The following is a 14,654-nucleotide window of genomic DNA, read 5'->3' on the forward strand; positions in this document are numbered from 1 at the left end:
AACAGGTTTTATATTGTAAGTGTTGGTGAGATTGGGTGCAATTTTAATCGTCTAGTTTTATTAGGATTATAGTTAATATGTATTCGGTTACAGATGTTTGAGGAGAGTTGTTTCAATCTGGTATAAATCCATCCACAACAGATATAACTCAATTTCAGGGATGAATCCTTAAAATGAGTCAAGATGGTGCTGCAATGTGACGAGGCGAATTAACGAAAACGAGTCTGTAAAATGATTGTAAACGGGTTTTTTTTATTCCTTTGTGGCGTCAGTCCTACCTAGGTATTAATCAGTTTAATTCCACCATGTAAAACAAAGAGACATATTTCCAGTAGACCACATTTTTTCGGAAAGCTTTCTTAATAGACCCGTCTGTTGACTACCGAACGGAACACAATAGAGTTCGAGAACTGGGACAACACTGCAGTATGTACGACCGCATGTAAGTTAATAATAATTTACCACTTGTGCTTGAGAGGAGAGAATTGAGATTTGGACGAGGGCCTCAATTTACTGCAATTCTTTGAAACTCCCTAATTTTGTGAATGCATTTTTGTAAATCGGACGCCGACATACGGACGGCAACAGCAGTTGATTTTAGTGCGCATGCACTCGGTGTAGTTTTCTATCCGAGTCGTCAGGCTGCGGTGAAGTGGTGCCCCGGCAACAGGACTACAACTCCCGGAATGCCCAGGGCCGTCGTTATTTTCCGGCCTAACGGAAGCCAGTTCGGGGGAGGCCTGGAATTGTTAGGAATGAGTTGCTAAATTTCAGGCCTTCATTTTTCCGACTTGGCAGAGTTAATGAGTAGAAATCCATCACCGATGACATGTTCTCTGAACTGCATGCAATAACTTTTGGCTGGCGATTCCGTAAGTGGCAGTTAATGACTTTAATGCGCATTTCTTCAATCATATTCCATCCCAAGTACCTCAGTTCCGCGTGTACTGTAAACAGAAACGCAGTTCCTTAAAAGTTCAATTAGAGAAAGAAGACTATCAAAACTACTTTGTGTCTGATGGTACAGAATGGGGATTTGCTTTCTTGATACCAGAACATCTCGCTGATTTTGCTTAAAGTTGATTTATCTTCTTGCTTTGACACGGAAATAAATGCACATTGAAATATATTTTACCCACTAAAAGGACAATATAATATTCCAGTGAGCCATTCAACAATAAGTGGATGAAATTGGATTAGATTATTGATGTGTAAAACACAGATCTTTGTTTTAATGCTTTTACATTATTTTGTGAGTTTCACTTAGTAGATACTGGATCAACAGTTTCGAAAGCAATACTTGAAGAATGAGTGGCCACAGATTTATACCTTTTGGGCACCCTGCTGGGCTGTATACACAGGATTTCAGAGGGTAGGAAATCACTTGGCATTCATATCTGCATTAGAAAAGTAATCTACATGTAGAAAGATTTTAAATTAATTTAGCATACTTAGTTAATTCATGATAAAGTTGTCCACCTTTTCCTTCCTCCTGTCACCAACACCAACATCTCTGCTGTACAGATTCAGTCTGCGCGGCATAGATTTGTAATGTATGAAATTAATATGATACACTGTAAAACATTTACCTTTTAATAAAATTGAAAAATGTTTATGACAACTTGAGTTAAACTATTGAGGGGCTCATGTAATTTCTAGCTTTGCAAACACAGTTTAGAATGGTGTTAAATAGTTGATGATTAGGGCCGTTTTAAACATAGAGCAGTACAGCACAGTAGGTGCCTTTGAGCCCGTGATGTGCCGTCCCCCTGTAGACAAACCTCCACGATCAATCCTTTCCCTCCTACACAGCCCATAATGTTCTGTTTTTCTTACATGTTGAACCATCTAAGAGTCTTTTAAGTGTCCCTTTGTATCAGCCTCTGTCACAAATTCTGGCAGTGTGTTCCAGGCACCCACCACTGTATAACAGCAAAACTGTAACCTCCCCCTAAACTTTCCTCCACTCACCTTGAACAAATCTCTGCTATTGGCAGTTGCCGCACTGGGGAAAAGGGCCTGGCTGTGCATCTCATAATCTTAAGCACCTAAATCAAGTCACTTCTCATCCTCTGTCACTCTAAAGAGAAAAGCCCTAACTCGCTCAACCTTTCCTCTTAAGACGTTGTCTGAACCAGACAGCATCCTGGTAAATTTCCTCTGCACGATCTCTAAAGCTTCTACATCCTTCCTATAATGAGGTGATCAGAACTGAACACAATAGTCTAAGTGATGTCTAAAAAGAATGTTCTAGAGCTGCAATATTAGCTCCTGACTCTTGAATATAATCCCCTCACTAATGAAGGCCAGCTGACAATATGCTACCTTAACCACCCTATCAACTTGCATGGCAATTTTGCTGGATCTACTGTATGGACTCTGTTCCTCTAAACTGCAAAGAATCCTGTTGTTAACTTTGCACTCTGTCTTCAAGTTTGATCTTCCAACTCTTCCAATTTAACACTTCCAGATTGAACGCTACCTGCCACTTCTCTGCCCATCCTGTCTATATCCCTTTGTAATTTAAGGCAACCTTCTGCACTATCCACAATACCTCCAATCTTCGTATCACCTGCAAATTTACCCATTCCACCACCTCCTCATCCAAGTCATTTATAAAAATCTCAGAGCATGGGCTCCAGAACAGACTCCTGTGGAGCACCAGTATCTTTCATCTCTATGTGATCTACCTCATGTACAATATTAAATGTACTCTTATTGTAGATGTGTTTCTACAGAAGAACAGAATCTGAGATCTTTATCAAAGTGATCTGAAGTGTGGCCCAGTTTCTGAAGGCTCAGCAATGCCATGCTAACTGTTACCAAAGCATTAACCTGGATAAAAGTACAATTGCATGTGCAGAGATTTTTTTTTCAATAATTTTAAAAATAACTTTTCTTACATATAGTGCCTTTTCCGATTGTTCCAAACTAATTATGGTTATTTGGAAACTTGATTGTTATTGTGGGAAAATAAATCTGAGCACCCAGTTGCACAAGCCAAGATTCTACAAACAAGGGGCTGATAAAGGCACACGTCACATTGTGATCATTTTGGTAGTATTTGTAAAAGCATTTAAATCTTGCATCCTTAAAGTTCCCAGCATCTATCAAGGAAACTGGAAGGTTTTATTGTGGTAGTATGATGTATGATGCTTCTGGTTATAATAGTTATGTTCAATACCTGGTATCCTTTTCATATCATCTACGGGTATTTTATTATAATACAGTTGTATGTGGTTTCTATATACTCTGACTGTTTTCCTTAAGACCTTGGAAGGATTGATCTGGTAAATTAATATAGGTTATCATGAGTTTCAAAAAAATAGTAAATGCCAAGCCAAAGATATTGATTGATTATCTAAAGCTAATGTTTTAATTCTTTAAAAAGTGTTAATATTGGCAAAGTTTATTTTTGCTTAGCTTTTTAGGTTTGTTAAGTCTTTGTAATTTTCTGCAAACTTGTTGTGTTCCAACATGTTGACAGCTTGGCCATCAAGTTTCTGCATTTTATTTTTCAATATCTTAGTGCCACAAAATGCCCTGAAAATGTATTCAGCCCCCACAACAATTTTCACATTTTACTGACTCATTTTATAAATTTAAAATATATTGAAGTAGGTCTTTTTTGAGCTAATTTACAAAACACTGCATCATTTCAAGCCAAAAGAAATATTCCAAAACCTGTCAAAAGTTAAATAAATATTAAAAAACACAATTACGAGTCTGAAAATGTATTCATCCCCCTTGTAATTATTATGCTAACTTTCTTCAGGTGCAATATCAAAGTTTTCAAAGGTATATTTCACATCAGAATAATGTATACAATATATATCCTAAAATGTTTTTTTTCTTCGCAACCATCCACAAAAACAAGAGGAGTGAATGAATGATAGTTAAATGTTAGAACCCCAAAAGTACCACCCCAGCTCCCCTCCCTCCTACACGTAAGCAGCAGCGAGCAACAATCCCCTCTCCCCCAGCGCAAAATAAAAAATATCAGCACCCTCCACTGAGCACTCGAGTGAACAAAGCAACAGCAAAGACACAGACTTGCAGTACCCCAAAGACTACTTGTTCACCAGGTATTTTACATACCACAGGCTCTCTCTCCCCCAATAAGTGAGAAAGAAGTGTCTCTGTTTCACAGTGAGAGGGGTGACATAACAAATAACTCGCTGGTTTATGATGTTAAAAGTCAGTTGCGTCGCTTTTTCTGAGCTCTGTGCCCAAAGATCTTGGGTCTCTGGGCACGCAGCCAGAGATTTTCTGTCTCCAACGACACACCGACCTCTGATCCCCCCTCCCTCTAGAGCCACAAAATTTCAGTCCACTAAAGGTGAGCGAAGCTCATAGGCTGAGCCCTTGGTGGGTCGAAGAAACCCTGAGAGTGGGTCACATTCCTGCGAAGAACCATAGTCAGCATGTAACTTCAGGTCAGGGTTTTCAAAAGAATCCTGAAAGGGAAAAATAGAGATATTAAAGATGGAAATGGAGCTGTTCCTGAAGGTGCAGGCAAAGGAGTCGCCAGTAGGCACCATTAATCCTCCTAAGCTCCGCCTAAAAAACAATATTTAGTATTACCTTACTAACTCGCCCAGTTTGTTGATGTAGACAATTGGAGGGTCACCTGTTTTCAATGAATTCATAAGTACCCACTCACACTGTATGGTAAATTTTCGACAAATCAAACCAAAACGAAGAAAACATCTGGGGATGGGTACAAGATCATCTCAAAGGCACTGAATATACCTCAGAGCTCAGTGCAGTTAATTATGAAAAATTAAATTGAAACCACAGCTACACTGCATAGATCAGGTGCCCCTTGAAATTTATTCGCCAGAGAAGAGTGACACTTGTAAGAGAGACTACTGTGGTGCCAACAGTCACTGAGTAAGCTGCCTAAGTCAGTGGCTGCAACTGGAAATGAAGTTTATGGTCCTTAAGTCTCTAGACTTCGCACAAAAAGGATATTTAGCGAGGAGTGGTAAGGAAGAAGCCCAGCTATATTTTTACATTGTTTTTACATTTTTACAATGTTTTTACATTGCAAAGCGTCTTAGAAGATACTGTAAAGATATGGAACGAGGCCTTGTATTCGGATGAGACTGAAGTAGAACTTTTTGGCCTCAACATTATGCAGTATGTGTGCCGTAAATCAAATACTGCAAATCAGCGAGGTAATACCATCCCTACTTAAAATATGGTGGGGTAGTATCATTTTATGGGGATGTTTTTCAGCAGCAGGGTCTGGTCAGGATTGACGGGAAGATGAACACTGCTGAATATAGAGAGATGCTGGATAAAAACCTGTCAGCCTCTGCCAGAAAGCTTAAACTCGGAAGGAAGTTCATCTTTCAGCAGGGCAATGACCCCAAACACACTGCCAGAGCAACCGTGGAGCGGCTTCAAATGAAGAAAATAGATGTCCTTAGGTGGCCCAGTCAGAGTCCTGACCTTAACCTAATCGAACATCCAACTTTTCTTGGGCTTCCAGCCGGGTACAGTTATCAATCATAACTGACTTTTTAATGATAAACTCTGCCATCTTCATCAGGGATGATGCCTGGGCATGTCTAGCCCGGTGGTATTTGTACCCCTATGGTCTGACCCTCCTGATTGGTTAGTCCTTATTCAATCAAGTTTCTGCTCTCCCACCTTGTTTACAATCAAATTCCAGTTTTTACTTAGAGCAAGACCTTTATCTTTGTTAAAATACTTTTCATCTAGTTTTATTTCAATGGCTTCTTTAATTTTCAGTCCCAAAAGCCATTGGTGCAGCACAGTAGTTTTGTGCTGTCGAAGTCAATCCTATGGCCGTTATGAATGCAGTGTTGTGCTACAGCCGATTTCTTCAGGTAACACCTCCTGTGCTCCTTGATACAGGTTTCCCCTGTCTGGCTGATATACGCTACTCTGCATTCACAAGGAATCCTGTAAACGCCAGCTAACCTGAGTCCTGGGTCATCATTGACCTGCATAAGCTGTGATTTGAGTTTCCTTACGAGTTTGTGGGTGGTATTAATCTGGTATTTCTTCAATATCCTAGTGAGCCTTCTAGAAACTGGAAATATAGGGAAGATGGGCGGTAGCAACGGGTTCCTCCTTGTTAGATAGATAGATAGATACTTTATTCATCCCCATGGGGAAATTCAACTTTTTTCCAATGTCCCATACACTTGTTGTAGCAAAACTAATTACATACAATACTTAACTCAGTAAAAAAATATGATATGCATCTAAATCACTATCTCAAAAAGCATTAATAATAGCTTTTAAAAAGTTCTTAAGTCCTGGCGGTAGAATTGTAAAGCCTAATGGCATTGGGGAGTATTGACCTCTTCATCCTGTCTGAGGAGCATTGCATCGATAGTAACCTGTCGCTGAAACTGCTTCTCTGTCTCTGGATGGTGCTATGTAGAGGATGTTCAGAGTTATCCATAATTGACCGTAGCCTACTCAGCGCCCTTCGCTCAGCTACCGATGTTAAACTCTCCAGTACTTTGCCCACGACAGAGCCCGCCTTCCTTACCAGCTTATTAAGACGTGAGGCGTCCCTCTTCTTAATGCTTCCTCCCCAACACGCCACCACAAAGAAGAGGGCGCTCTCCACAACTGACCTATAGAACATCTTCAGCATCTCACTATAGACATTGAATGACGCCAACCTTCTTAGGAAGTACAGTCGACTCTGTGCCTTCCTGCACAAGGCATCTGTGTTGGCAGTCCAGTCTAGCTTCTCGTCTAACTGTACTCCCAGATACTTGTAGGTCTTAACCTGCTCCACACATTCTCCATTAATGATCACTGGCTCCATATGAGGCCTAGATCTCCTAAAGTCCACCACCATCTCCTTGGTCTTGGTGATATTGAGACGCAGGTAGTTTGAGTTGCACCATATCACAAAGTCCTGTATCAGTTTCCTATACTCCTCCTCCTGTCCATTCCTGACACACCCCACTATGGCCGTGTCATCAGCGAACTTCTGCACATGGCAGGACTCCGAGTTATATTGGAAGTCTGATGTGTACAGGGTGAACAGGACCGGAGAGAGTACGGTTCCCTGCGGCGCCCCTGTGCTGCTGACCACCGTGTCAGACCTACAGTCTCCCAACCGCACATACTGAGGTCTATCTGTCAAGTAGTCCACTATCCAATCCACCATGTGAGAGTCTACTCCCATCTCCGTTAGTTTGTGCCTTAAGATCTTGGGCTGGATGTTAGGGTTCCTGTTATTTTCCATCTCTGGCAAAACCTCAAGATTGTTGTCCACTGCTACTCCCCAAGTAATCTGGCACAGCTTGAATAATTTTACAAGGGCAAATCTTGCTCCATCATGTTCTGCAAAGCTAATAGAGACCTATCCAAAAAGAATACTGGCTATAATAGCTGAGAGAGGTGGTTCAACTAAGTACTGAGCAGAGGGAGATGAATACTTTTGAATTGTTGACATTTCAGTTTTCAAATTTTTAGTTATTCGTGGTTTATATTTTTCCCAGTGTTTTGGGTCCTACTGCAAAAACGTGAGCATGTGATTCACAAAAAAAAATTCTCATTTAAATTGATCAATATCCCTGGTTGTAATGTTCATTTATTTCAACAAAGGGCTGTGGGCTGAATCCTTTTTCAAGTCACTGTACCATGGAGAAATTTAAAACAAATTTGTAGATACTTTCGGGAGAATTGTTGAAATTACTCTCAACTTCCTAAAGAAACTGCATAAATGTAGCACTCTAATTTTTGTGTCTTCACTTTTTCTATTTGACTCTAATAGTAATACAGTATATTACCCCTGTATTTTATCCTCTATCTTTGTAAACTATATGAATGCAAGCAACAATTTTTTTTCATGGATATCCTGAAGAAATAGAAAGCTTTGAAAAATTTAGAATATAGGAAATTAATTTAAAAATTTATTCTGCTCTGTGGTACAAACTACCGTACACTTTATTTTATAAATAACATAATTAGCTATAGGCAGTCCTTGCTTTAAAAGGAGCGAGAGTGGTACGTTTCTAGAAAGTGGCCCACATCTAAATTTTCTGTAACATGAAGCAAGAAATGCAAGCTTAAAATAATAAATTCTGTGCTTTATTTCTTTTCTTCCACACACGTTTGGCAACCCTTGCTTCCAGCAATTTGGTTTATGAAGATTCATCCTTATAGAGTTCACAGATCACTGCCCAGAAATTTGAAATACAGGATAAAATTTTCTACCACTGAATTTGTGTAGAAATGAAGCAAATAAATGAACACAGTTTCTTTTTCCAACTCATGTTTCTTTCACACATGCGTAAATGATGTGGCTTTACTCAGGTTACAGACCATTTTTGGGAATGCAGTCCTCCCCACCCCTAACCTCCTTCGGGGTTGCCTGCAGTTCCATTTAAAATATACATTTTTTAAGCATCTTTTTCATTACACTTAGAAATAAACTCTACAGTCCATTATGATAAATGTTTTGTTTTTTTTTCTCTCTAGCCACCATATGATTATTCGTCACCTGCAGAATTTGGGCAGGAACAATATTGTTCGCTTATCGGCTCCTTGGTTGTTTCATAACATTCCAAACTTCTCCTGTCCTCGGGTGATAAGTCCCCAAGGTTTTACGAGTTCTCTCCCCTTCCATCAGAGACCACCGTTGTTCTTTTATGGTAGTTCATGTACAAGGGGTGGTTCTACACAACAAACTTTTAATTCTTACACAAGTCGATCATCGGGTTGTTCCATGGAACCAAATGTAGATGCACATCAACGTAAACGAAGAAAGCGTGATTCAGCAAGTAAGAAGCATGGTCCAGCAAGTAAGAAGCATTTGAAATTAAATGACACAAATCAAGCAGCACAGGACAAAACTAACAGTGAGGCTTTGCAGGACAGTGAATTGGAAAATTTGTGTGGCTCCAGCAGGGTCGAAGGTCAAGAAGACAGAAACCTAAAAGGTAAAAATCATTAATACTTTATGCTATTTAACCAGTTTTGGTGTAAAGCACCTCATGATGTTGTAATGTCCCTGTATTTATTCAAACTTATGAGGATTGCATATTTTTAACATCTGTGATTAGAAATGAAATTATAATGCCATTTTTATCAAAATTAGAAAGATATAATATTTGGTAGATGCTTCATGGACCCAAGAGGACATTGACATTTGGACAAAAAATATAAAGGGAAATATACTTCCTTAATGAAAGAAAAATAATAATACAGAATTCATTGCTTATAGTACTGATGGAAGCAGAGTGGGGAAAAAGTCTTTTAGAATGGAGTTCGGGAGAGGTATTTGAGGGAATGAATAGGGTGCCACAACTGATAGAATAATTTCATGAAAATTGAGCAGAGGTCTGGTGGGCTAAATTTGCTTGTATTCAATAACATTTCTATTACAAACTTTTCTTACTGACTCCATGGCATATGGAAAGAAACTGGAGTATCCTAAGGAACCCTACACAAGCACAGGAAGAACAGTGTTAAGTCAGTATCAAACCTGAGTCAGAGCAATACTACAGCCACTGTTACCTCCTTTTCGCCACCTAAACTTAAAATATTGTATTTCTGAGCTAAGATCCTTTCTTGCTATTGTTCTAATGGGATTCTTAATTTTCAGAGCCACCCCCTTTCGCTTCCACTCTGCCGTTGTTAACAAAATGTCAGTTACCCTGAATATTCAGTACCATCACTATGCATTATCCCATACATCTGCACCTTCACCATAAAATTCAAGCATGTACAGCTCTCTCATCCACCCAAAATGTTGAAAGTTCATCATTTTAGAAAAAAGGACAAATAAAATCTACAAACCCCATTTCCAGAAAAGTTGGGATATTTTCCAAAATGCAATAAAAACAAAAAATCTGTGATATATTAATTCACGTGGACCTTTATTTAACTGACAAAAGTACAAAGAAAAGATTTTTAATAGTTTTACTGACTAACTTAATTGTATTTTGTAAATATACACAAATTTAGAATTTGATGGATACAACATACTCAACAAAAGTTGGGACAGAGTTAAAATAAGATTGAAAAGTGCATAGAATATTCAAGTAACACCGGTTTGGAAGACTCCACATTAAGCAGGCTAATTGGTAGCAGGTGAGGTATCATGACTGGGTACAAAAGTAGCGTCCATCAAAGGCTCAGTCTATGCAAGCAAGGATGGGTCATAGCTCACCCCTTTGTGCCAAAATTCGTGAGAGAATTGGTAGTCAGTTCAAAAGGAACATCTCCCAATGCAAGATTGCAGAGAATTTAGGTCTTTCAACATCTACAGTACATAATATTGTGAAAAGATTCAGAGAATTCAGAGACATCTCAGTGCATAAAGGACAAGGTCAGAAACCACTGTTGAATGCGCGTGATCTTCGAGCCCTTAGGTGGCACTGCCTAAGAAATCATCATGCTACTGTGACAATTATAGCCACCTGGGCTCGGGAGTACTTCGGAAAACCATTGTCACTTAACACAGTCCGTTGCCGCATCCAGAAATGCAACTTGAAACTGTATTACGCAAGGAGGAAGCCATACATCAACTCTATGCAGAAACGCCGGCAAGTTCTCTGGGCCCGAGCTCAACTCAGATGGACCGAAAGACTGTGGAACCGTGTGTCAGTTGAGTCCACATTTCAGCTAGTTTTCAGAAAAAACGGGCGTCGAGTTCTCCATGCCAAAGATGAAAATGACCATCCTGATTGTTATCAGCAAAAGGTGCAAAAGCCAGCATCTGTGATGGTATGGGGGTGCATCAGTGCCCATGGCATGGGTGAGTTGCATGTATGTGAAGGTATCATTGACTCTGAGGCGTATATTAGGATTTTAGAGAGACATATGTTGCCATCAAGGCGACGTCTCTTCCCGGGACATCCATGCTTATTTCAGCAGGACAATGCCAGACCACATTCTGCACGGGCTACAACAGCGTGGCTTTGTAGACACAGAGTGCGTGTGCTTGACTGACCTGCTGCCAGTCCAGATCTATCTCCTATTGAAAATGTTTGGCGCATCATGAAGAGGAGAATCAGACAACGGAGACCACGGACTGTTGAGCAGCTGAAGTCTTAGATCAAGCAAGAATGGACAAAATTTCCAACTGCAAATCTACTACAATTAGTATCCTCAGTTCCAAAACGATTAAAAAGTGTTATTAAAAGGAAAGGTGATGTAACATAATGGTAAACATGCCTCTGTCCCAACTTTTGTTGAGTGTGTTGCAGCCATCAAATTCTAAATTTGTGTATATTTACAAAATACAATTAAGTTGGTCAGTAAAACTATTGAAAATCTTTGTACTTTTGTCAGTTAAATAAAGGTTCATGTAAATTAACATATCACAGATTTTTGTTTTTATTGCATTTTGGAAAATATCCCAACTTTTCTGGAAATGGGGTTTGTAGCTAATTGCCATCTAATCAACCAGCTCTCGATTGTCAACAAAATTTCCGAAAATGTCATCAGCAATACTATCAAACATCATTTGCCAACTGAGGGTTTCATCAGGGCCACTCAACTCCTGACTTTATCACAGCCTTGGTACAAAAAAGGGTCAAAGAGCAATATATAGAGTTGAAGTGGAAGTGAGTGTTCCAGGCATCAAGAGAGCTTTTTCTGAGTTTGGTGTCAAAGAGCTCCATTAAAACTGGAGTTAGTTACCAGGGCAAAATGCTCCAATAGTTAGGAGTCCAAGGAAGTTAATAGTGTTGTTGGAGGCCAAGCTCTCAGCCAAATGACATCAATATAGAACAGTTTCCAGAATACACATATTTCATTGGTCTTCTTTCTTCAATCATAAGGCAAGAAGTGGGGATGTTTGTAGAATGTACAATTTCAAATCAGCAAATAAATCTGCATACAGCAAGACCAGGACAATATTTAGGCATGGATTGATAAAGGGCAAGTAACATTCATGCCACAAATGTGCCTGCCAGCGACCACCTTCAGTAAGAGAGTTTATCCACTCATCCTTGATATTCAATGGCCTTAACATTACCAAGTCTCCTACCATCAACATTCTGTAAGGATAGTGTTGAGTAGTATATATATATTGGTCAAAAGTTGGGTATCCTTTGGCAAGTGACTTGTTTATTGACACCATCTAAAGATGCAGGTCAGGAGCGACGGAGTACCGTTCACTTGTCTGGATGAGTGCAGCTCTATCAAATTGGAAAACACAGTGCACTCAATCAATGTCCCATCCACTTCTTTAACTATTCATTCCCAACACCACAGGTGTATAATGACTCTGTCATGTACTATCTACAAAATACTTTCCATTTACTTTTTGGCCTACTCTAATGATATCCCACAAACCTGAGGAATTGAGGGCTACGGGGAACCGGCACAGAAGAGACGCATATAATAACTATGTTGTATTAAATGGTAGGTTCGGGGTGGGGGGAGCAGGTAGCACCTATGTTCTTAGAACCTATACCCCCAGGAAGAACAAAAACAGCATGCACAATGGGATATCACTACCTGCAGGTTCCTGTCCAAGCTGTGCACCATTGTAGCTTGGAACTAAATTAAAACTTTTAGTTATTAATTATTAATTAATTATTAATCTTGGCACAATTAAGACTGGTGGTACCAGACCAGCAGATTTTCCAAACAATTCGGACTATTGGATTTTATTCGTCTTAGTATTCAAAGTACATTTATTATCAAAGTTTGTATACATTGATACCCAGAAGAACCCATATATGAAAAAAGACAGTTGAGCACCCGATGTGCAGAGGAAATAAAACACATTATGCAAACAATAACCGCAAGCAAATAGCATTCTGAACTGCAGTCCCGTAGTTCAGCGCAGAGCCACGTCATGTAGCAGCAATCTGAATGGTCCATCCCTCGCCTTGGGCCCCAACACCCTGACATTTGCAATCTGGCCCAGTGCCGAAATAGAATTCCAACAATATAATGTTACACACCAAAAATGATAAATGTATCAGTGGACCTAGTAAGTTTAAAGAGAGTGTGGGAAAACAGAGCCCTGGTTAATTTCAGTCGAGCATGAAAAATAGAACCAGGTGAGTTTAAAACAAGGGTATCAGATGAGTGGGAAGTGAGCATCCAAACCAGGGCTTAGGTGACTTGCAAGGAAATGTGCTTACACATTAGGTCCCAACTGAGTTCAAAAGGGATACAACAGACATCAGCCACTGAGTCAGATGCTGAGCCATTGTTTTGTTTTCTAAATAGACAGTTAACATTTTCTGAATTTTATTGTATGTTGATGTTGATTCTCCATTCAACCCAAGTTCAAGAGCTCATCATAAGACGACATGGTGACAGCGCCTCAGACGTATGGCCATGGCGGTTCAAATAAGAATCAGCGCACCATGCCAAAGACAATTAGTGATGGGCAGTAAACCCTAGCCTTGCCAATAATAACCAGATCGCAAAAGTAATAAATAGAAAATGATTCCAGTCTTACTTATAACCAATAAATTTGTACCAAGCTAAATTACATTCCAAAATATATTTCTACCTGAACTCCTGAGACTGTGCAAAGTGATTTTTTGGGAATTCAGTAAAGTTGTTAAAGATGCATTTCACCATTTAACTGCTGACTAAACCTGAATGCAAGTGGGATACTGCCACAATATATCAACAATAATTGCAGAAAATATGCTGTGTTCTTTTAGATCTGATACTGATGGATGATGATGACTTGTAAATGAAGGCTGAAGAACTAGTTTCATAAGGTCTACTAGTTCATACAAGGTCTAAGAATGCAGTATATTTAGACTTCCTTAATAGATGAGTTGTTGGTTAAGTTGTTGAGTCAATGTGAAGAATGTATTACCCAGGTGAAGTGATGGTTGGATGTAGTTACCATCTTAAACTTGTTTTGGAACACATTTCATTCCTTATGTCCAATGTGGTGGACATAGGAAATAAAATGTATTCAATTCATTGAGCTCTGAGTATCAGTATAATCATATAATTTACTTTCTGCTTGGCTATTTGCCCTCCAATTTTATGGCATAAAGCTTTCTAGCAAGAGAATTTATTTTGTAAAAAGTTGCTATGCTTAATTCAATGCATTGTCATTAACATCTTTCAGAAATCCTTCTAGCTGCCAACACTGCTCAAGGGTGAAAAATTGGTTCTGCATTTCTCAACTGAACTTCTGTACCTTCCAGCTGAACAAAATTACGATAAATAAATACTTTGATTCTAAATCAGGGGTTCCCAACAATTTTTATGCCATGGACCAATACCATTAAGCAAGGTGTTCGTGGACCCCTGTTTGGCAACCCCTGTTCTAAATCTAATGCTTGAACCATCAAGGTGTATCTGCATCTAATCCTAAATTAATGAATTTTCAAATATTGTAAAGAAATGGCCTTGCACTGTGCTAAACCTGGCAAATAAGTAACATTTTGTTGCCCTGAGACAACAAGCACATAACATTATTTGAAGATTCCTTTCAAACATCTTGTGAGCATTTCCTTGTCATCAAGATTTTCCATACTTTTGTTTGTTGCATTTTACCATCTGATGCTAATTAAATAAATACTGGATTTCTTATTTTAAATCTTAATGTTCAAACAAAGGAGGCAAGCTTTGCAGACTGAACCAGCATCTAATTGCCCATCTGTATCTGCCCTTGAGAAGGTGTTGGTGAGCTGCTTTCTTGATCTGCTGCAGTCCTT

The 14,654-nt window shown here is 39.2% G+C and overlaps 1 protein-coding gene across 3 annotated transcripts in view; it reads left to right on the forward strand.

Annotated features, from left to right (window-relative positions):
* angel2 (angel homolog 2 (Drosophila)) overlaps positions 1-14,654 on the forward strand; it is a 65,105-nt gene continuing 50,451 nt past the window's right edge. The window contains exons 1-3 of one of the 3 annotated variants that reach the window (XM_073050863.1): positions 636-872; positions 1,258-1,372; positions 8,482-8,942. In XM_073050863.1, coding sequence (XP_072906964.1) covers positions 1,308-1,372; positions 8,482-8,942 — 526 coding nt within the window. In that variant the 5' untranslated portion in view covers positions 636-872; positions 1,258-1,307. Of the gene's footprint in view, positions 443-635; positions 873-1,257; positions 1,373-8,481; positions 8,943-14,654 lie in introns of those variants that run through there. The other 2 variants (XM_073050864.1, XM_073050865.1) reach the window with 2 other exon arrangements.

The sequence above is a fragment of the Hemitrygon akajei genome, chromosome 7 (genome assembly GCF_048418815.1).
Source record: "Hemitrygon akajei chromosome 7, sHemAka1.3, whole genome shotgun sequence".
Classification (NCBI taxonomy): Eukaryota; Metazoa; Chordata; class Chondrichthyes; order Myliobatiformes; family Dasyatidae; genus Hemitrygon; species Hemitrygon akajei.